At 43.0% G+C, this 23053-nt stretch overlaps 1 protein-coding gene across 1 annotated transcript in view; it reads right to left on the reverse strand.

Moving 5' to 3' along the window:
• The window catches only part of SNAP91 (synaptosome associated protein 91), an 80822-nt gene that overhangs the window by 25558 nt on the left and 32211 nt on the right, over positions 1-23053 (reverse strand). Inside the window, exons 6-16 of the mRNA XM_054162558.1 lie at positions 20870-20963; positions 19264-19375; positions 17758-17864; positions 16447-16488; positions 14507-14577; positions 14053-14058; positions 13017-13044; positions 10974-11083; positions 9437-9537; positions 3322-3339; positions 3006-3176 (exon numbers count right to left, since the gene is read on the reverse strand). Of these exons, the coding sequence (XP_054018533.1) occupies positions 3006-3176; positions 3322-3339; positions 9437-9537; positions 10974-11083; positions 13017-13044; positions 14053-14058; positions 14507-14577; positions 16447-16488; positions 17758-17864; positions 19264-19375; positions 20870-20963 (860 nt within the window). The remainder of the gene's footprint in view (positions 1-3005; positions 3177-3321; positions 3340-9436; positions 9538-10973; positions 11084-13016; positions 13045-14052; positions 14059-14506; positions 14578-16446; positions 16489-17757; positions 17865-19263; positions 19376-20869; positions 20964-23053) is intronic.

The following is a 23053-nucleotide window of genomic DNA, read 5'->3' on the forward strand; positions in this document are numbered from 1 at the left end:
GAGTAGAGATAGGGAAGTTCAGTGCAGACCCCAGGAACTTAAAAGGGTCTGGCCTGGGGCTGTCTTGAAGCTACTGCAATAAAACCTTCACTGCTGAGTGCATTTAGAAATGTTCCTTCTCTAGAACTAGGGACCTTCTTCCATAGCAAATAGCAAACCTTTCCTGTACACTAAAGTGTTCCAGGAAGAAGTCAGTATTCACCAATATCTCTGTCCAGAGAAGGGCAACAAGGCTGGTGAGAGGCCTTGAGCACAAGCCCTATGAGGAGAGGCTGAGGGAGCTGGGGTTGTTTAGCCTGGAGAAGAGAAGGATCAGGGGTGACCTCATTGCCCTCTACAACTACCTGAAAGGTGGTTGTAGACAGGAAGGGGTTGGTCTCTTCTCCCAGGCAACCAGCACCAGAACAAGGGGACACAGTCTCAAGCTGTGCCAGGGGAGGTTTAGTCTCGAGGTGAGGAAAATGTTCTTCACTGAGCGAGTCGTTCGTCATTGGAATGTGCTGCCCAGGGAGGTGGTGGAGTCACCGTCCCTGGAGGTGTTCAAGGGGAGATTGGACGTGGCACTTGGTGCCATGGTCTAGTCATGAGGTCTGTTGGGACAGGTTGGACTTGATGATCCTTGGGGTCTCTTCCAACCTTGGTTGGTTATACTGTAATATACAATTAACTGGACATTCATAGCATTTGAGCAATGAAATACATTCTCCTTAAAAGCAGAGACCAAGTCACTGATATCTGCCTACTGCAAAATCAAAATTCTTTCCCCACTGGAAGATGAAGGTAACTCTACTTCTTAACATGTGCTACACAGTAATCCAATGATGAATTAAATGTCTAGAATCTGAAGCATTCAGCTCTCTGCCACTTCATAAATACAATAGTAGACACATGACAAAAGGTGCATCTCTCTGCTGTAGTACTGGTACCATAAGCAAGAGGAGGTGTTTTTCTAATCCTGTTTCAAGTTTGCAGTGATTTATAGATAATAGTAGTAGTAGTAGTAGTAGTAATAATAATAATAAACATAATAATAATAATAAACAACCAGGTTGGAAGAGACCTTCAAGATCATCGCATCCAACCCCTCAACCAATCCAACCCGCCTAAACAACTAACCCATGGCACCAAGCACCCCATCAAGTCTCCTCCTGAACACCTCCAATGATGGTGACTTCACCACCTCCCCAGGCAGCCTATTCCAATGGGCAATCACTCTCTCTGTATAGAACTTCTTCCTAACATCCAGCCTAAACATCCCCTGGCACAGCCTGAGACTGTGTCCTCTTGTTCTGGTACTGGCTGCCTGGGAGAAGAGACCAACATCTGCCTGTCTACAACTTCCCACACTTAACTATCTTTTCTTTTTTTTAAGCCATATACCTATGTTAGATTAAGAATACAATTTGGAAGTGCTGTATAACCAAGACTGGCTTGACCCCAACACCTACACACCAGAAGTTTCACACACTGGGCGCCTATAGGGTTTTTAATGAGTGCAGGCCTTGGTTTCTGCAACGGGCTTCTGAGAGTAACCAACATCATAGTATCATAGTATCAGTCGGGGTTGGAAGGGACCACAAGGATCATCTAATTGCAACCCCCCTGCCATGGGCAAGGACACCCCACACTAGATCAGCCTGGCCAGAGCCTCGTCCAGCCTGGGTTTAAGCACCTCCAGGGATGGCGCCCCAACCACCTCCCTGGACAACCCATTCCAGGGCTTCACCACTCTCATGGTGAAGAACTTCCTCCTCAGACATCAGACTGTCCTGCTCCTGTTGGTGTCCAGAATCATTCCCACAACTATTTTAAGAGTGCTTTTGAACTGCCTGATCCTGTGGCACTTGCACTGCTAACCATCTTTGTAAAAGGAGGGGTTAAGTAGCAGGTAACAGTTGTACTCCTTTCTTACAGCTTCTCAACAGCTTTACTGGGGAGATCTTGGAGCCATTTGTAGAAGTCAGTCCTAAATAAAACTTCTAACTGGGAACTTTCAGTCCTAAGGAAACTTTTATAGCCAGACTGTTTATGTACGAGTCTCTCCAGCACACCTGTCACTAGAAGCAATAGAAAAACACACCCCACAGAGAACATACTGGAATTCATTCTGACAGCAGTAAGTTAGTACTAAGTCCTCACATCTCCTGACATGTTGCACATAGGCATCAGAGGAAGAGAAAACTGGAAAAATACAGTTGTCAGGTGGCCTTAAGTATAGTATGTTTACTTTGTAAATGAGAAGAATTCTCCATTCATGTGGGCTGGTATAGTGTTGAAAAGAAATGATCACTTCTGACATGCTATTGAGAAGCCTCCTGCTCCATGGGAATGACAAGAAAACTGACAACACACAGGGGGAAATTTATTCTTACTCAAGAGTTAGCAGATAAGAGACTGAAAGAGCAGAACTGAACCCTAAGAATATGTTTCCCATGCATTAGTTGTATAGTTGGCATCTAGTAAAAACTCACTGCCACTTTAATTTACTCTTAATGCTAATGTGAAATAAAACCCTGACTCAGGAATGATGAAATACAGTCATTTCAGCTGTCTCAACACCGTATCTACAGGAAAGATCCGAAAGAAATACAACATAGCTCAAGTGTGACATGTAATGAAGGGGTTGCCTCGTCCATACTCTCCCACCATGAAAGTACACCTGCTTTTCCTGGAAATTGTAGTAGAGTGCAGAGTTATTGAATAATGTGGAAAGAATACCTGCTTGCTGCAGTGTGGACCTGACAACTCATGTTCCCAGCTGTTCCATAAGGTGACTCAGTCCTAACTGTATACAGTTTTCCATTTCTATGCAGAGGAGTATTAGCTAAAAGCACAGCAAAGAAAGGTAGGTGGGCAGTTTACATTTCCTGTTCCATCTAACATCCAACACACAGGGCACCTCTGGTACAGTTGGTTAAATTACAAGCCTTGTTACAACAGCTGAACTCGGTACTGCTTCATCTACCTTATTAGCTGGTGTAGAGCACTAGAGCAACCAAACTAACCTCCAAAGAGATCCACTTCAGCAGTGGCAGCAGTAACAGTGGTAGTTGTAGTGGCGGCAGCTGAAGTAGTTGTAGTATCAGTAGTTGCAGCAGTAGTTGCACTAGGCTCTGGGGCAAATGGATCTGAAATCTGTGGCTCAGAGGTGACACCAGACAGTGCAGCCAGATTATCTATATGCAATCACACAACGAAGATCAAACAGGAAAAGTAAGGAGAGGAGGGAGAGAGACCACAGTCACTCAGCTCTAAAAAGTTGGAGCTTTTAATGAGGAGTCTTAGCATTCAAAAGTCTTATAAAGCAAAAACAATACTCACCCTCTCCTCCCAAGAGGTCTAGTGATTGTCCATTAAAATGACAGCAGAATAAAGAAACAGACCAGTTAGAACTGCCAGATCAAAGGTGTTCATCAAACATGTTCATTCTCTGAGTGGCATGCCCAGGTTAAACAATTTCTGCACTTGATTTTCCAGCATTCAAGAAGTTATTGCTCATTCTGTTTAACAGCTCTACTCAAAACAAAACCAGTACATAAGTTTCACATATTTGCTAAGTTCCTTAATTGTGTAAACAGCAAGATGTTCAGATACTGGTAGTATTTATCAACTGTTTCACACAGCTGGTTTTCTTCTCTTACAGCTGGAACAAGAAGAACCAAGCAGAGACCTGTAAAGGTTGACAGGAAGGCCTCCTAACTTTCACTGCCCAGGGTAAAGCCAGAAACCCCTTGTTCAGAATTGCCAATTCAACACCATAAGAGTTCCCTCTTGCATTTGGCTTAGTGGTATGATAGCAGGGCCAGAAGCAGGTAGAATTCTTTGAAGGAGTTTATAGACCTAACCTCCTCCAATTTGAAATTGGAGAAATTTGAAATGCAAGTTCCTTCCTGGATCTAACTGTACACAGATTCTAGATTTTACCAACTAAAACCACACATGGGAAGAGTGAGCCCCAATGAACACAGTGCTCACAGTGCAGTGAACAGTCGGAGTTGAAGCTTACTGAAATCAACGAGCTGTTAGCAGAACATACTCAGATACCAAGGAGAATCTCAAAGTAATTCTGTTTAGTTGCCAGTATTTTCTAGACCAAAGTAATCAGAAAGCAGCCAGAATCAACATCACAGTCATTAAAAGTAGACAGACTTCAGCTGGGATGGGATCTAACCATCGGCCCTAGAATCCTTCACAAACCTGGCACTGAGGCCAGGGTGCTCTTGAAGAATGCTGCTTGCAAACGCATCATTACTCCAGGATACAATAGACAGCATCTCTACTGCTCCAGGTACACTCTGAGAGGCAGGAAGCCCACAGCTCTTGTACTTTTGTGTTTGACAACAACTAAAACTTTTAAATGCTTTTCCTGCACTTGTGACAGAGCAAGCATCCTATGCAGAAACAACCACCTCTGTTAACACTTGCTATGAAGAGTATGAATGTTTGACAGCATAAGCAGGTTGGCTCTGTTCCCACCTGCTTAGTCCTTAAGTCAACTGCTTCTGGAACCCAACAAAGCATCTTTAATGAATGTCTTTCCTACAGTTTGATGTCTCCTGAGATCAGTCAATTTGAGCTCAAAGAGCCTACATAAAAACCACTAGCCATGAAAAACTGAAAACTAACCAGCTTGGCCTACTACATTTTTATGCTGCAGTTAGTTGTTGAGCTCAGCTCTATTTGCCAGCCAGCAGCTCAGTGTTACTCCTAGATTCACTGGACACATATCAGGGTCATGAGTTCATCTGATCCACGCTGAACAGCAAGCACAGAGTCCAGATGCTTTACTATGGGTCAGTATGTAGGAAACAAATTGCTTTGAGCAAGCACTGCTCAGTCTTTATTTTACACTTGTTAAAAAGGCACCCAAACCCCACATGTAGGTATTTTCATGATTGGCTCCTTGGGAAAGCCCTGCTTGAGACTGGCTGAACAAGCTGAGGTAAGTCAAAATGCCATTCTGAAAGAACCTAACAGTGCATTAAAAATGCAGCACTTTGGTATCTCATTACAGCACACCAGGTGGATGTCTCCCAGCTAGACCTAAAATAAGCAACTTGGCACTTTTATTCTCTATTAGCTTACTCTTCCATGTACTTTTGTTATTCAATTATGTTGTAGACCACAATACAGTGAAATGACAATTCTCCAGCATGGCAATCTGTGTTTACTCCTAATATGGGAAGGATTAAACCCAATGCTTTATTGTACAGTAATATTCAAGTAACAATACTAACAGCAAGTACATGTTCTAAGGCACACTGCAAGGTAGTTCAGAACAGAAATTCAAGTCAAGCTGCTTTTATATCCAAGAGTCAGACTTCACAAGGGTGCAGAATTTGACCTACTGTGTTTTTTTTAAAGCTAGTGATTAGTTTGCCTGCCAAATACCTATTCACAGAAGCACAGAATGGTGGGGGTTGGAAGGGACTGGAGGGTGGAAGGATGACCATGAGCCAGCAATGTGCTCTTGTGGCCAGGAAGGCCAATGCCATTTTGGGGTGGATTAGAAGGGGTGTGACCAGTAGGTCAAGAGAGGTTCTCCTCCCCCTCTGCTCTGCCCTGGTGAGGCTGCATCTGGAATATTGTGTCCAGTTCAGGGCCCCTCAGTTCAAGACAGACCTCAGGAAACTGCTTGAAAGAGTCCAGCACAGAGCCACGAGGATGATTAGGGGGATGGAACATCTTCCTTATGAGGAGAGACTGAAGAAGCTGGGGCTTTCTAGCTTAGAGAATAGGAGCCTGAGAGGTGACCTCATCCATGTTTATAAATATGTGAAGGGTGAGTGCCGAGAGGATGGAGCCAGGCTCTGCTTGGTGGTGCCCAATGACAGTGAAAGGGGCAAATGGGTGGAAGTTCAGGCACAGGTAGTTTCACATAAATATGAGGAAATTTTTTTCCCTGTGAGGGTGACAGAACACTGGAACAGGCTGCCCAGAGGAGTTGTGGAGTCTTTCTCTCTGGAGATATTCAAAACTTGCCTGGGTGCATTCCTGTGTAATCTGGAGTAGGTGATCCTCCTCGGGCAGGGGGGCTGGAGTGGATGATCTTTCAAGGTCCCTTCCAGCCCCTGAAATTCTATGACTTCTGAAGATCATCTACCCCAACCCCTCCCACCCCTTCCAGAGCAGGTTCACCTAGAGTAAGTTGCACAGAATGGTGTCCAGGAGGGTTTTGAATTAATCCAGAGATGCAGACTCTACCAGCTCTCTGGCCAGCCCATTCCAGCACTCCATCACTATCCAAGTAAAGAACTCCTCCTCATGTTTAGATGGAACTTATGTTCCAAGTGTGTGGCTGTTACCTCTTGTCCTGTGGCTGGGTACCACTGGAAAAAGACTTAGCCCTATAATCCTGACACCCACCCTCTAAGTATTTCTATGCACTGGTAAGATCCCCCCATCCATCTCCTCTTCTCTAAGATAAAAAGCCCCAAGTCCCCCAGTCTTTCATTGTAAGACAGTTGTTCTATTCCCTAATCACCTTCATAGCCCTTTGCAGTACCCTCTCAAACAGTTCCTTGTCCTCCTTGACCCAGGGAGCCCAGAACTGGACACAGTACTCCAGATGAGGCCTCACCAGGGTAGAGGAAGAGAACCTCCCTGGACCTGCTTACCATGCTTTTCTTGATGCACCCTAGAAAGAGTACGGCAAGCAGTCATACCTTGTAGTATGCTACAGTATTTGACTTGCAGTATGATGCAGGCAACTTATTACCCTCCCTTGATCACCCCCTGTTAGCACAGGAGGGTAGATTTTTCACAAGTTATAGTTCTTTTGCTAGATAACTTCTGTTGTATTCAGAAATATGCTTAGGTATACAGCAGAGTGTACAATGTGCTGTATACCCCACTGAATATACAGTGTACTACATGCCAGAGTACAGAGAATCTACATTGCCAGTGACCAGGATGGGTTGTTGGTGACATGTTCCTGAGGTTTATGTGACACTTTAAGTGCTACTTTGATGCTGCATCTTGAAGTACTTGATATTCGCATTTTCCTCATCATTCTGAAGGGCAGCAATTCTTCCAGCTTACCCTCCCTATTGCTTTGTTGTAGTGAGTTCCCAAGTTAACTTGCTGTAGGCCAGAAGAGTTGAGGATGAGGATGATGCTCAAGTAGCAGGAAGGCACCGCTACACATCCTCCCAAAAATCCTCAGTGGGAGGAAGGTTACCTTGTCCAGCCTCCTGCTCAGAGCAACATCACACCAACACTGAATCAGGGCACTTGTGGCTTTGTCCAGTCAGGTCTTGAAAAAACTCCAGGAATGGAGTTTAGCTCACATAAGGAGTCTGCTCCAGTACTGCCCTAACCTCCAAGTGGACTAATTTTTTCCTCATGTCCAATCAACCTCTGAAGCTGCAATCTGTTATTACCCTTCATTATAATCAAGTATCATTTCCAAGAAAATTTTGGCTCTGTTCTGTAACTTCCTTTCAAGTAGTTGTAGGCCACTATTAAGAGTCTCCTTTAGCTTACTCTTTGCCAGATGACAGAAGCCTATCTCCCTTAATCTCTCTCCATAGATATCTGCTCTACACCCTTGGAGTCCTGTCAGACTTCTTGCCAACCCTCTCTCCCTTAAAAAAGGGACCCCAGAACTGGATGTAGTATTTCTGATGTGGCCTCATCTGCACCAGTTAAAAGGCCCTGCAGCACCTAGGAGACTGCACACTTTGTAATGACTACCAGCTTCATCCTGCAGATTTAGTTTAAATAAGTAAATCAAAAACCCAACCCTTAACATGAGTTCAAAGGTTTTCTCATTACCAGATGAAACATTAATGGAAATTTCAGTATTTTCACAACAAAGCCATTCCAGCTCTCAGCTTATGCATGTCTGACATGGTGTCTGGCAATTATTTAGGAGTTTGAAACAAAAAAAGGCAAGATTCCAATGCAGTAAGAGCTCATCATACCTGAACTCCTGCCAGCAGCAAAGCAGACAACCTTGAAGCTCACTAAGTTACTGTCCTTTTAGCTGTCCTTTTTTTTCTTGTGAAATAAGAGCACTAGGTGCCTCACTGGTCAATTTAAAAAGTTTTCAGTAATTCCAAGAACACCTAAGCTCTAAGCTAGAGGTGCTTTGTCCAAGGAAGAAAAGGAAAGGAAAAAAACCCAAATTAATCAGCTTTCAAAGTGCAATGCAAATCAGTATGCTACAGGATCAATGTATCTTTGCTCTGCATAAATCAGCAACAGCTTTAAAAAGTTAGCTGGGAGGCCTGAGTTCTTTCAAATATCTCAAATGCTTGTGTTCCAGTTCCTGGCAATGACAAAGCAAGACAAAGAGGATGCAACTGAAAAAAACCCTGCAGAATAATTAGTCCCAGGCATCCTAGAAGAGATGATTCTTTGGTTTTGCTTTCTGGGCAAAATTACATTTCACTTAATAAGAGTGACACTTGTGCAAAAACAAATACTCAACAGATTAAACAGGCCTCGTCAGAACATGGTCTACGTGACAGCTGTAGCTATTCCCCCTCAGAATGAAGTAGCTGCCAAACAACATCATCTTTGGTGATCTAAAGCTAAGAGCAGAAATAGGAAATGCAGAAGCCACCAGTGCCCAATACTAGCATTCACAGCATGACTCAGTGTAGCACTCCTGCTGTGAGAGGGCTGAGGAGTTCGTTAAGCTGCCACACAAGTGAAGATCTCCTAAGATTACACAGCGGTGGGTTTACAACTCTGTGTAAGTTAAATCACATTTCCTGCCCTAATTCCTTGTCCTCACAGGACTGGAGTGAGGACTGCCTACATTTGGGTCCTCTTCAGATCACCAGCTGCTGGCACTGCTTGGAACAATAGGCTTAATTCACCACAGAGCTCGGATTTCAGAGACCTGGTTAGGTATTGTAGTTGAAAGCAGCTAGCCTTCTACCTTTGTTTTCACATTATTGTTCTTAAGCAGACAAGGAAGACTTTAACCAAGTATCTTAAAAGCTGTCAAAAGTAAGCACACTTGCAGCAGAAGTAATTTGCCACCATTGGTTCTGGATGCATTTTTGTTTCAAAAGGTATCTTTGGTTTTCCTCCTACTGATCTGCAGGCCTTGCTTTAGGAACAGAGGAGTTGATTTCTGCCCTCACCTTGCCAATAAGAAAGTGAGCAGTTCTAGTTCTTCTGTTTTAAAGCATCTGCACTACCTGCTCACCTTCAGCCATCCCCTTCCTGCTCACTTTTAGTCACATAATCCTGGCTCCCCCCAGCTTTGCAGTCAGACCTTTATAAGCAGCTTATACTATTATGCATATCCTTGGGAAAAGGAGTAGCCTTGTGCTGTGAAGGGATGCCTGACTGTCAGGTCAGCAGAAGCCTGGGAGTGAGCTGGGAACATCTTGTGCTAGCAGAGAAAGAGCCAGGTTTCAGTTCAGCCAGGCAAGAAGACGGAGAGTGCAAGAAGACATGCTGACTGAAGGTTCTCTACCTCCCCATGAAGTGGCTCCAGCAGAAGCTGCCGGAGCTGCCTGTCCAGTAGCAGCAAAATCTGGCTGAAGATCCAGAAGATCACTGGAAGGTTTGGAAGAGCTGCCAGAGAGAGGAAGAGAGATATTAAATACTGGAGGAATTTGTCCATTTTAATTGAGTTGTTTTTAAAAAAGTCATGACTGGAATGTGGGAGTTACCCTCAGTTTGGATGACTGATTAAAGGACTGAGAGAGACCTTTTTTTCAGGCCATAGGATTAGAGCAGTGGCCCCAAACACCTCTACTGCAGTGCCAAGGATATATTTACCTCCCAGGACGAGACCTTAACTTACTTCCATTACTTGTAACAGATGCATGAGACTGACAGTTCTAAAATAAAATAAAAAACAAACAACAAAACCAAAAAGACCCCAACCCACAAACCAAAAACTCCCCAAACTGAAATCATAGACTCATAGAATGATCTGGGTTGGAAGGGACCTCCGAAGGTCATCCAGTCCAACCTGCTCTGCAGTCAGCAGGGACATCCTCAACTAGATCAGGCTGCCCAGAGCCCTGTGAAGCCTCACTTTAAATATCTCCAGGGATGGGGCCCCATTCACCTCCCTGGGCAACCTGTTCCAGTGTTTCACCACCCTCACAGTAAAGAACTTGTTGCTAAGATCCAATCTAAATCTGTTCTTCTCTAGTTTGAAGCCATTGCTCCTCATCCTATCACCACAGGCCTTTGCAAACAGTCTCTTTCCATCCCAGGTAGTTCCTAAGAGCAGAAAAAATAACTACTGCAACTGAATACAGCTCCATTCCAGTTCAGTGTTTCACAAGAAACCCACAATTCCAGGTAATACATAGGCACTCAGTAGAGGATAGTGGGTAAAACTTCTATGAATTAATCCACACAGATACACGCTTAGGAAACAAGGTCTTGTCCATTTACAACGTTTAAGAAACAAACCATTGAAGCTCTTTTCCTCAGTGAAGTGCTTAAATTGACATTTAACTGAAGATAGTCAGGTCTTCAGGCTTTTGGTTCTTCCATTTCTGTTCATTACAACAAGCAACAGTGGTTTGGTCTAGTCTTGACCCCCAAAACAAGGTTCAGATTTTCCACGTTGCTCATTTATTTATTTATTTTGTTTTATTTTAATCTCCAAAAGTTCCCTTTTTTGGGGGGACTTCATTAGCTGAGTAGAACAGTAAGAAAAAGCAATCTCAATTCAGCAACTTTAGAAACAGAATACTAAAGGCCATCAAAGACTGCTTGGGATTTCCACATGAATTCAGTCTGTTCAATTCAAAGTTTATGTGGGGAATACTACAAGTTCTCTAGTAAAAGCAAGCCAGAGTAGCCACAATTTGTGTTACAATTTCTTTTTGCAAGGGCTCATTTGTGATCTGTACTGGTAGAGGCATGTAGCCTATTTGATACTAATGTACACTACCTGTAAGGTAAGCAGAATCTTCCAGGCTGCTGTTACTACCATGAGTTTAGCACCTACACCAAGCTCAGTAACTCAAATATACTTTTTAACTCACCTGACTGGAGCAGCTGTAGATGAAGTTGCAAAAAGATCAACAGGGGGAGATGTATCAATAGTTTTTGCTGGAGTAGAACTAGGAGATGTAACAGTTGTAGCTGGAGAAGACTGGAGAAATATTTTGAATATACATTGAGTATGCCAGCATCCCTCCACAAACTCATGCACATATATACTTTAAAACCAGGTTTTGACATTAGGTTAGCTCTTTCCCCCTTTGAAAGAATTTAAAGGCTGGGCTAAGTTTTTATAGGGTGGTGGAGTTGGGAAACTTCATGGTGAGTCCACCTAGTAATGCCTGGCTCAAGAGGAAATGCCTATTACAACCATCCAGAACACCTGCAGACACCAGTTTCATATCAGCTTTAGTCCTTCAAGTTCAAGGCTCACGCAGCATCCAGGCAACTAACTCAGCATCCTGTGATCTGGAGTTGCCTCACCTGCTTTTCAAAATCCCACTTAGGATAACTAACAGTTCCTGCATGTCAAAAGATTCCCAGTGAGCTCCTGAAAATAGTTTGCTCCCCAGCAAACTCCCTCCTCTTGGCTTTAACACCATCCTGAAGATGGGAGGAAAAGTGTTTTTTGTAGGTTTGTTTCTACGCCTGTCGGAATCTTGCCCCTTTGTTTTGTTCACAGAATGAAATTTGTGTTCACCCACAACTGCACCTTAGTACTTTAACAATAGAAATGGTAGGAGAAGACAAATTATTAGAACTTAAGTGTGCATGTAAACCTTCAGAGCGAGGTTCAGCGTGTATGTAAAGCTTCAGACTGAAGTGACATTAAAGAGCCATCAACAGCACTAATGGTAAAGTCCTTGGGAAGATAAGCCAATGACTTTGCTTCATTAGCACCTCCAATTCTGGATAAAGATACCTTAAGTATGGCAAGGACAGACACCCAGGAGAGTATATTGCAACTCTTCTGCGCACTTGAAGACTCAAGTTACCTTGAAGAGTCAATTAAATCCGAAAAGATACTACAAGCTATGTTACAGCCTCTCACATGATAGAGAGATCCTTTTCCTAATCAACAAACCCAAGCCCTACATTTAGTACTGTTTGCCAGTCTGACCACTTCAGAGAGAAACAGAATGGCAAGTTTGAAGCTATTTTCTTCAGAGTTGTGATACTGCCACCCCATCTTCACAACTCTAACAGGAGGTGGATATAAGTTTTCTACACTCTCCCCAAGACTTTAGTACAGTTTGAGACTACAGTGGTCCAAACTCTTCAGGGAAGAGAGGGTTACTTAGAGTTGTAAAAACACTGAGCCCTCCTGTAGTTCTCACCAACTGCTACAGTACTGAACAAGAAACTCTGGGGTTTTTTAAAGGGCTTTTTGGAAAGAAAATTTAAGAGCTTTCACTAGGAATCAACCTTTGAACTGACTGCCTCAGGTTCAGAAGTTTTCACTGAGGTCTTCCTGCACAACTGTCATTATTAGACACAGAACTATGGCACCCTGAGGGATAGCAGAAGAAACTATCACCAACATCATAAGGGTCACTAGTTTATCTGACACTTAAAGCAAGATGGCTTCACCAGCAACTCTTGCTTTAAATTAAGGTGAGCAGCCTCACTAATAAAGGTCAAATCTGAAACTACTCATATCAGGTAAGTTTTTTTCCCTGGCTTTAAAACTTTCTTCCTCCAAAGCTGCACATAGAATGAAGGATTTGGAAGAGAAACAGTATGGAGTATATTCACAGGACACAAAGATTAAGGGTGGGGAAAAAAGGAAGTTGAGATAAAGATACAGGTATCATTTATGCTTTCCCAAAGTACAAACATCAGACCCTGGCAAAGCTGCTTAACATCCTGCTTTGGTGTAAGCCTCCAGATCAATGAAGCATTTTCATGGGGCAATTATTTACAAGGCCATGAAAAGATGCAGTTTTGTCATTGAGGTAGGGCCTAGGTGGTGAAGTCCAAAAAGCAGATTAGAGGATGGAAATTTAACTCTTTATACCCTTAAGATGTCCTAAAGCATATCACCTGAACATGAATTAACTAGAACAGCAATTGGCTGTATTTACCTTGCTCAGAGGAGAAGGAGCCCCAGACCTAGGGGAAAAAAAGGGGGGGAAAGGTGGAGAGGGGATGTCAGATAAATACATTTTTGGAAACTATGTTTCTGGTCATCAAAACTCTTGCCACAAGACCAAAAACTAAGCTTGACAGCTTCTTGAAGATCTCTACAATCACATGCCCTCTGCATTTCACAAACTTCCTTGTGTCTCTTTAGACAAGGAAAGCAAAGTTTTACTTCAAATCTTAAATGAAGCTTTCACAACAACTAATATCACAGGATTATTCTGCCTTTTAAGTAGGCTCTACCAAATGGAGGAAAAGCAGAGAGGCATGCAAATGTCGTGCTTTTGGGCCTACAGGAGCCAGCAGGAAAGAGTTGCTGGGGCAAGATGTCACCATACTACAAAAGCATGCAACAGCAGCTGAAAACCACAAATATGGAAGCAGTTATCTAATGTAAGTCTTCTGAGGATGGGTGAGGAAGTTTTCAAAGTCTGCTGTTCTTTTAAAGAAAGTCAGAGTTACTTTAAGATAACAATATTTAGAAGTATGGAAACAGTTGGAAAGTCCAAGCTGGAAGTTTAACCACATGCAATAAAATCATGCTAGCACTAACAAACAAAGCTTTAACCATAAGTTACATCACTGCATTTGTTTAATTTCATTATTATGAGGTATGACAATACATATTTTTAGAGCTGCTTTGATCTAAGAGATTAAAGATGGAGTTGGAAGTTAAAACTGCACCAGTATTGAACTAGCTAGCATCAATCCTATGGGTTACTTGAATTGGACAAACCCTAGGAGCTGTAGGACTGATCAGAAGACCTGGAGCTATGACAGAAATGATCAAAAATAATTTATTGACTATATACAAAAGCAAGCAACAGTTTAGGTACCATTTCAAGAAGATATTTACTTTTAAGTGTTCAAGCCATCTTAGAAAAACAAACAAACTAACAACACCAGAAAACAAATAAACAAAGCCAACAGGGCATAAACATGTCTGCATGCAAGTGATATGTAAGCACGTGTACTTACCCTTCACTAAATTGCAAGGAAAGCAACAGCAAAAGAGAAAACACAGGTTTAGTTCAACCCTTCCTAGACTTATTCATGACAAGTATCTAATAAGAACTTATTCATGACAAATATCTAATAAGAAGATGCAGAGCCATTAGAAAACAAATACATTTTGATGATAAACCCCTTAGCAGAAGGGGGGGGGGGGGGGGGGGGAAGCTCCTTCTAATAGTTCTCTATATTTGATTTTACTTCATTTTGGGAAGTCTCTAGCTGCTCAGCATGTTGTTCTCCCCTATCCTCCAGGAGGCAAAAAAGTTGCCATTAAGATGACTTTGTAAGGGAAAGGAAAAGCCTAGCCTTAACACAGCTTAATTTCCAGCTAAGTGACAGGAGGAGGCTGGGAAAGGCAAACCTACACATCAGCTAGTCTTGATTATGCCTTGCTACATGGTACAACGTATATACCTACTTGTTGCCGGGTTTTTTCCCTTCCAGTGAATTTAGATGTTGCTCAAGGGTCTCCATGAGACTGCTAGGAGCCTTGAAAGCAAAGAGAAAGATACATTTCTAAACACATTGCATTAACCTAACAACACTTTGAAACCCAGCACCAACTTCCTCCAAGTCTACCACGTGCATGCTCACGCTGCTGTTTTATTTCCAGCACTGTGACAACAGTGGACTTCCATGCTAGAAGTAGTCAGGCAAAGACAGCTTTGGGAAGATACTAATGGTGTCCAAATTTGCAAAGAGAAAATAGTTACCTCCATTAAACAGCACCTGAAGCCCAAATCCAGAATGTGCTGCTCATCATGCTTTCAATCAGTGTTAAACATTGACAACAGCACAGACATGCACAGGGTTAATTTTAGGAATAATAGGTTTAAGGTTATCCTTTCAGTCCTGTTTTAGTTAGACTTCTGACACCTGTTTCATGATCAGAGGGTTAGCTAATATTTGCAGTCTAAACAAACCAAAGGAGAAGTCTTTTTTCTAATGTCCCTAAAAGCTGCTACCTGTGGTTCAAGACTCCCAACAGCACAAACATTTATAGCTGTTCCTTCTCAAATGCTAGCCAGGCACAGGATACTGAGCCCTGCAGCTAACTCAAAACTCAGAAAGATTCCTATCTTAGACAACTGCAGAAACTAAGATTTTTCAAGCCTCCCTGATCTCAGGTTTTATTTTAAGCAACCTTTTTGTGGTCAGACAATACCCCCAGGCATGTGCTTGCTGCTCCAACGGCAGATAGGAAAATTAGTCATAAATGCAAATGACAGTGTGCTTAGCTACTCCAGTATTAAAACAGAGTTCAGATAAGTAGGCTCCTACAAGATGCACAAAGAGGAAACCCTTGAGAGATAGAGTAGCATAAAATAGTCAAGTATTTCAGTAGGGTTACCGGTTCATCAATGGCACACTCTTTAAATGGGGAAGTCTCTTTATCAGCCTCTTTCAAATCAACCACAATTCCTGACAGCAAAACCTATGGTGTTTTTCATAAACAATGCCTTTAATTTCAAAGTCAGTTTGCAATGCTAGAATAGAATAGAATAGACCAGACCAGGTTGGAAGAGACCTTTGAGATCATCCAGTCCAACCTATTACCCAACACTAACTAATCAACTAAATCATGGCACCAAGCACCCCATCAAGTCTCCTCCTAAACACCTCCAGTGATGGCGACTCTACCGCCTCCCTGGGCAGCCCATTCCAATGGCCAATCTCTTTCTGGGAAGAATTTCTTCCTAACATCTAGCTTAAACCTCCCCTGGTGCAGCTTGAGACTGTGTCCTCTTGTTCTGGTGCTGGTTTGCCTGGGAGAAGAGACTAATCCTCACCTGGCTACAACCTCCCTTCAGGTAGCTGTAGACAGCAATAAGGTCTGCCCTGAGCCTCCTCTTCTCCAGGCTAAGCTATCCCAGTTCCCTCAGCCGCTCCTCACAGGGCTGTGCTCCAGATCCCTCCCCAGCTTTGTTGCCCTTCTCTGGACATGCTCCAGCAAGTCAATATCCTTCCTAAACTGTGGGGCACAGAGGCCAGTACTCAAGGTGTGGCCCAACCAGTGCAGCATCCAGGGGGAGAATCACCTCCCTGCTCCTGCTGGCCACACTGTTCCTGATGCAGGCCAGGATGCCATTGGCCCTCTTGGCTGCCTGGGCATACTGCAGGCTCATTTTCAGTCTACCATCGACCAGCACCCCCAGGTCCCTCTCTGCCTGGCCGCTCTCCAGCCACTCTGACCCCAGCCTGTAGCACTGCATGGGGTTGCTGTGGCCAATGTGCAGAACCCGGCACTTGGATGTGTTAAAGGATGTGTTAGATGATCCTTGAGGTCCCTTCCAACCCTAACAGTTCTATGATTCTAGTTAATACACAGATCCAAAAGAGACTACAGAAGCAGCTTACCTGTGTGAGATCAGGGATATCACCTTTGTCAATTCCAACTTGCTGTGGATAGAAAGGAGGCAAAACATAAGTGCATCATTCCCCTGCAGCAGGCACCAATTTCACTACAACTGTGGTACACTCTGCAATCTGTAAGGCACTTTATGTTTCATGAAAAGACTACAAAGTCAGCAAGTGCAGATGCCCATCTTTCCCGTAGCTCCCTTCAACAACATGCACCAGCCTGGTTTGTTTTGTTTACACACACTAAATATCCAGTGCTTTCTGGTCATGTACTGTTGTCTCAGAGAACAGCAAGCACTAGTGAACTGCCAAACACATACTACCCAGATTCCTGACTATCCTAATTTAGCTCTCTGCAATTCAACCAAGAAGCAAATCCTAAAAGACATCACTTAAAAAAACCTGCTAAAGCTCGAGGCACTTTGTTTTTCCATTCTGGATATGCTAACATTCCAAACACAGCAAGATGAGGTCTAAGTCTGTGGTGTTCTCTGAGCAGTCTTGCTGTTTCACTGTGGCTCTTCAGAGAGCCCTTGGATTTAGATTTTGAAGAACAAGCTCCACTGCACCTAGTAATCCTGCAGTAACAATAATCCCTGTCCTGCAAAGCTGACCTATAGGTGTGTAAAGTACCCCACTGCTTCAAGTTCAACATCCACATCAGGCATTACATGCCTTCTGTGGGTCCAGCAGGCTCTTCCCTAGTTAAAAAAATTAACAGAGAGACAAACTTTTTATTCAGCTCATTACTGCTGTCCATGATAATGAGGCATGAAACCGACAATGTGCATCTTGTGCCAAGAAGCCAGCGACCACAAGTGAGAGCCCATCAAAAGAGTTAATTAACCATATGATATTTGTATTATCCACATAAGAGGATGATAACAAGGATCAAACCCAGGGAAATCTCCCATCCCAGTTAACTGCAAAGACTTAAAAAAACAGACTTATAAAATTATTATGGTTTCATGCCTAACTACTGTATCTTCCTCCAATGTTCAGTCCATCCTAGAAGCATGGCACTAATCACAGTGTTTCCAAGACACACTGATATGGCTGAAGTCATGTCATCTGTTACATTACCAGGAAAGCTGAGGCTGGCTGCAGAATAGAGACATGTGGAAGTCCTAAGCAGGGCTTAACTACTTCAAGAAGATCTGATTAAGCAGATAGAGGGCCTTCTATAGTGCCTCACATTTATGCACAGTGAGTCAGATGCTTAACAAGTGCAATCAATATTTTACATCAGCATTTAAAAGCCCACAAAACACTTCAGTGGCAGGCTCCAGAAGTCTGGAAGTCACTTACCTCTGCAACCTTAAGAAACTCCGATACTCTGGTCATTCGGGTAAGAAATCGCTTGTAGATTTCAAGAGCATCTTTACACTGTCCCTTTTTCATCTCAAAAAATTTCTCTAGAGAAACAATTTGGCAAGTTTCAGTTAAGAGATCTTCTATCAGGTCTGCATTCATCAGCAATTTTCATGCGTCAAGCACAGCGCACCCCATTAGCACCTTTGGATACTAATCTGGTGGTGTTCCTGCTCCTTAGTGGAATTGGGAAGCTGGACTTGCTGAGCTGCTAAAGAATTACACAGATTGGAAAATTGCACCCCAATCAGCTGCAGCATTGTGTGTGATGTAAACCAGGGGTTTAAAGACAAAAGTAAGCAGGTGAAGTAGCTATCAAACTCAACATTTGAAGTAATTAAGGATACCTAAACATATGTTAGTATGTTCTCTTCCAAGTTGTCTTCACTCCAAAGAGCAGCACTTTTTTTCCACTTAGCTCTCTAAAGTTGGCTCAAGTCCATTACCAAGCAAAACTACCACAGATTTTCAACCTGAACTTTCAGTAGTGGTAGGCAATGAAATCCCAATCCAACTGTTATGCCCAACACATTCGTATCTGTTCCATAAGTTTCCCATGCCTGTAGCTTCAGTCAAAATGCAGCAGACTGACTTACATGAAACCACTAGGAAGCACCATGGGTACAAAACAACTGTCTGAGCTTCACGGCTCAGGAAGTCGTATTTGCCTGTTCAGTCTCTGTAGCCTCTCTGTTTCTTCCTGTTCTACCCACAGCTTCTCTCCAGTTTTAGGTCAGCCATGCTGGCCAAGCAAACCCAGTTCTCGGCTGTCTTTAGAGACTAACGGAAGTGCTCACAAGTTGTAACAGTTGAAGCTCATTTTCTACAAGGTCAGTTATGTTTCCTGCAGTTTGATTCAACTCCTGGTTTTAGACTTCACAACAAAACCTTTTTCAGGGACAGCTTAAGATATGTTATGCTGGTGAACATGCCAAGCTGTCAGAGCTTCAGAATGTGCTCAGAGCCTCCTGCAGACTTTGTAGGCTGATGGTAGGTAGGGATCTGGAGAAGATCCAGTTTTGGCAGTCATGCTTTCAGGCAGATCAGGAATGTTATTCAGGAATATGCTACTTCATAGAAGCCTATCAACATAGCATTTACAACATAAGAATCTTGACATCTTAAAAATGCAATCAGACAGCACAAATTGCTTTGCTAACCTTGCCAGACCTTGTATATTATAGTGCTCATACAGCACTGCACATTTCTTTATGCCCAAGACCTTGAAGTAGGCTTCTGTACAATTTTCAGGGCATATGTCAATCAGATGAACACCAATGTAAGAGGTTATGGCTTGAAGTTTTCTCTCACTTTGGAGTAGAATAGTCATGAAAAATGTATCCAGTTTTTCATTAATTTAAATTTAAAATAAACCTGAAGCAGATCTGAAACTTGTTTTTCACTGGCTCATTGTATGTGAGATACAGACACTGGGTTACTTACCTAGTAAGTTAATAACCCCATCATTGTAGCAAGCAAAAAGTTTGATAAGATCTTTAAATAGAAGCATGAATGCAGCATTTATGACACCATTTGTCAGTTCATTTGGATGAACCTACAAATAAAATATCGGTTATTTACAACAGACCTATTGAATGCAGTCAGAAGTTGTAGCTTGCACTCGGTATCTGATGCTGTTAAGGACAGAATCAAGCACTGAGTACAAGCTTTCACACAAAGAAACCAAGCAAAGGCTGCTTTTGATTCGGTTAGCAGATCAAGGATTGTTTTTTAAACCACACCAAAACAATCCATTACAGCAGAGGAGTACCCCCATAAACAGCAAATATCTTAAGTCAACTCCTTTACCTATCCCAAAGAGGAAGACAGAGATACTGTTAACAAGGCTTTAATGAAACTGGACAGAAGATGTCAGCTCCCAGCATAGCTGGACAAAAAATCTCATTAATCTACTAAGTAATAAAGTTGGGTTAATGATACCAAGACCATCCCAGCTCTCACATTAACTTGGGCAGAAAGTGCATGCTTATTTTTCAGAAGAGCCTTCTTTATTCAACAAGTGGGCTTTCAAGACCACTATCACAATTTCTATGCCATTTAAGCAAGAAAAATGCATTAGTGAGATGTGTGTTTCTAAGGCTTTCCTCTGAAAGTTGTAGTGGACCCTGCCTTCCATATTGGAGTGTGTCCTTCTGCCCAATAAGATGGTAAGTACTTCAACGATGGATTCCTTCAAAGACCTCTTTGGAACACTACACTGCATCTCCTACAACAACTGACTCCTGTTTCTTTATCCTTAAGGTAGATAAACAATCACACCAACATTCATAACATTATTACATTATAAATACATTGTAGACAATTGTTTTGATGAATTGTCTGAAGTTTATCCAATCCATATTACAGTTAAAAACGAGATGAAGGGTTTGAGGAAGCCAGACAATGTACATGTGGTATGTCATCTTCTTCCCCTCAACCCTACACCACACCCCTCAAAGAGATGTTGGTTGCCATCAGGGGAAAAAAGGCAAAACAAAATGAAAACAACAACAGAAACAAACAAACAAACAAAACCCACCAAGCAAGCAAAAAAAAAGCCAAACCCCAAGCAAGCAAAAAAAAACCCCAAGCAGACTAAAAGAAAAAACCCAAGCAGACTAAAAAAACCAAACCCAAGCAGACTCAAAAAACCCAGGAAACAAACAAACAAAAAACCCCCACGAACAAACAAAACCCATCATTTAAAAAGCTTCAGGTTCCTTGCTTCATCCATTTCTTCTCCTCACTGATGCAGAAGATGAAACTCCCAGCTCCAAGGCAGCATTCCTCAAAAGTCCTCATTGCCCATGCTGTTCCCCCACCCCTCTCTAAAAAGAAACAACTAGAATATGCACTCTCTGCACATATAGGAAAGGGTCAATCTCCACCTCACTCTACTTCAGTGGGATACTGAAAAGAGGGTTATTTTTTTCCCCCAAAATGAGAGGATCAGTCAAAGCATTACCTACAACGTAAAGATGTTTTAATTACAATGCAGCATTTCTAAGCCACTGCCTAGTGTCAATGCTGTGTCAGCTTCAATACATACATCAAATTCAAGTAGTGCATCAATTTGTTCCTGGAGTATTGGCATACTCTTCAGTAGTTTTTCAGGAGCCATTGTCCTCATTACACCATCAGCCCTACAAGAGGGAATACAGAATATAAGCCATGGGGTTTCCCGTCTCCCTCTCCTCAAACTGATTAGTTGTCTAAATTTAAGCTTAAAGCTGCTATAAACCATTTCAAACACTGAAAGCAGTGTCTGATTCTCCTGCTACCCACAACAAGAGCTGGTAGGGAAAATACTTCATACAGCAACCCTTCCTCACAGCAATCAAAGAAGGGTTTGGTGACACAGTGATGAATGCAGGAGACTGATCTCTTCATGGAAAAAAGATTAGTCAGAAAATACTGATAGCCTTTGTGCACTAACTTTGTTTTGAATAACTAATGACAACTCATTTTGAAGAGTCCTTTTTAGTGAGGTGTTTATGGTCACAAAAGACAAAAAACCCCATTTCTATAGGTTGAAGGCATTTTTTTCCACCACACATGTACATCAATTTAGTGACAATTTAGATCAGGCAAACCTTGGCTTAGAGTTGCTTACTCTAGCACACCTTCCTCACTATTCCTGGGTACAAATTAATTGCATTACTCCTTCCTAATACTTCCACTGACTTCAACCTGCCTTATAGTCCTGAACTGTTACTTCAACAATCACACAGCAGTCATCACTGAATGTTAGGGGCTGGTAGGGACCTCCAAAGCTCATCCAGTTCAACCCCTCTGCCAGAGCAGGATCACCTAGACCAGATCACACAGGAACACATCCAGGTGGGTTTTGAATATCTCCAGAGAGGGAGACTCCACAACCCCCTGGGCAGCCTGTTCCAGTGTTCTGTCACCCTCACAGGGAAAAAGTACTTTTTCCTCATGTTTCCATGGAACTTCTATGCCTCAGCTTCCACCCATTGCCCCTTGTGCTGTCATTGGGCAGCACGGAGCAGAGCCTGGCTCCATTCTCTTGGCACTCACCCTTCACATATTTATAAACATTAATGAGGTCCCCCCTTAACCTCCTCCTCTCCAAGATGCAGAGCCCCAGCTCCCTCAGTCTCTCCTCATAAGGAAGATGTTTCACTCCATCAGTTTTGTGGCTCTGTGCTTGATTCTTTCAAGCAGTTCCCTGAGGTCCTTCTTGAACTGAGGGGCCCAGAACTGGATGAGTAGCATTTCCTAATTGCAGCCCATGGTCTTACAGCACTCTTCACACAGGCTGCTTTTCTCTCTGAATATCACAGACCTGCACAACCACTCCTATGTATTGCCCTGTTCCAGACACAGACAGGTATTGCAACTCCTCTCTGGAAATGCACACCAATATTCTTATTTCATGCTGTACTCTGAGGCAGCACCTTCTTCTGATCACCAGAAATAACATGCATGAAAAAAAGCTTTCCAGGAACAGTTTGCAACTGTTGGCTGGGTTGCCTGCTAAGTACTTCAGGTGGTCTCCTCCTTTTTTGTTTGTACTTGGTTATCTTTCTAATGGGAAATGTCTGGACTGTAATGAAACATTTCCTTCTCCAAATCCTAAACACAGATTTAGCACAGAATCACAGAATTATTGAGGCTGGAAGAGACCTCTGAGATCACCAAGTCCAGCCTAGGACCTATGTGGCAGGTCAGGCTGGGTGCCTGCTGCTACTGCCACACGAGTTACACCGCCGGTGCCCTGAATGTCCAACCCAGTAGGTGGACACAGGAAACAGCCTATTTCATACCCTGAGTGTCCAACCCAGTAGGTGGACACAGGAAACAGCCTATTTCATACCCTGAGTGTCCAACCCAGTAGGTGGACACAGGAAACAGCCTATTTCATACCCTGAATGTCCAACCCAGTAGGTGGACACAGGAAACAGCCTATTTCATACCCTGAGTGTCCAACCCAGTAGGTGGACACAGGAAACAGCCTATTTCATACCCTGAGTGTCCAACCCAGTAGGTGGACACAGGAAACAGCCTATTTCATACCCAAAATATCCTGCTCCCTATAAATCCACCTGCAAAGTCTTTCTCTTACTCTTTCTTCCCTCTCCACTCCCGTGGGAGATGCTCCCTATCAGGTAACAGTGGGGGAGCATCTCAAGGCCTCTTAAGCCTGTCTAGGCCTAATGCCAGGAGGAGAAGGAGTGCTGGGGGGAGCAGCCTCAGACTTGCCTGAGAC

Source organism: Dryobates pubescens, chromosome 6, assembly GCF_014839835.1.
Source record: "Dryobates pubescens isolate bDryPub1 chromosome 6, bDryPub1.pri, whole genome shotgun sequence".
Lineage (NCBI taxonomy): Eukaryota > Metazoa > Chordata > Aves > Piciformes > Picidae > Dryobates > Dryobates pubescens.